Genomic DNA, 762 nt, shown 5'->3' with positions numbered 1-762 from the left:
TCCGGGAGTGCGGGATCGGCTGGGGCCCTAAACCCACCCCCGGCTCTGGGAGTGTGGGATCGGCACAGGATGGACCTGCCGGGATCCTAAATCCATCCCCGGGGCCCTAAACCCACCCCCGGCTCTGGGAGTGTGGGATCGGCACAGGATGGACCTGCCGGGATCCTAAATCCATCCCCGGGGCCCTAAACCCACCCCCGGCTCTGGGAGTGTGGGATCGGCACAGGATGGACCTGCTGGGATCCTAAATCCATCCCCGGGGCCCTAAATCCACCCCCGGCTCCGGGAGTGTGGGATCGGCACGGGATGGTCCCGATGGAGCCCTAAATCCATCCCTGGGCCCAGGAATGCGGGATCTCCTGGATCTGGGGGATCTGGACCTCCTGCACCCACCGTAGAGGAAGAGGTTGAAGGATTGATCCGCCACCAGCGCCGGGTACAGCCGAATCCGAGCTTGGTAGATCCCACAATCGCCCCTCTCCAGCACCTTGATCCTCAGCGCCGTCTCATTCATCTCCAACCTGTCCCCAAAACGGTCCCCGGGGTCGGGGCGCAGGGATTTACCGGCAGTGACCTCGGCCACGAGGATGGTGTCACCGGTGTCACCTCTAAAGGTCCACTCGAGCTTCTTCACGGTCCCGTTGTGGGACAAATCCAGAGAAAACACCACGGATTCCCCCAGGACGCTGCTCACCTGCCGGGGCTCGGTGGCCACAGCACCTGGGCACGACAGGGAGGCTCTGGAGGACGGAGACCCCCAAG

The 762-nt window shown here is 64.0% G+C and overlaps 1 protein-coding gene across 1 annotated transcript in view; it reads right to left on the bottom strand.

The window, feature by feature from the left end:
• Positions 1–264: 264 nt before the first annotated feature.
• Positions 265–762, bottom strand: part of LOC108445941 — a 10,901-nt gene continuing 10,403 nt past the window's right edge. The window contains exons 6-7 of the mRNA XM_017731149.1: positions 394–720; positions 265–335 (exon numbers count right to left, since the gene is read on the bottom strand). Coding sequence (XP_017586638.1) covers positions 265–335; positions 394–720 — 398 coding nt within the window. The remainder of the gene's footprint in view (positions 336–393; positions 721–762) is intronic.

Source organism: Corvus brachyrhynchos, unplaced genomic scaffold, assembly GCF_000691975.1.
Source record: "Corvus brachyrhynchos isolate BGI_N302 unplaced genomic scaffold, ASM69197v1 scaffold303, whole genome shotgun sequence".
NCBI lineage: Eukaryota > Metazoa > Chordata > Aves > Passeriformes > Corvidae > Corvus > Corvus brachyrhynchos.
Note: the sequence above shows the minus strand (reverse complement) of the source record. Positions and strands in the feature narration are given on the sequence as shown.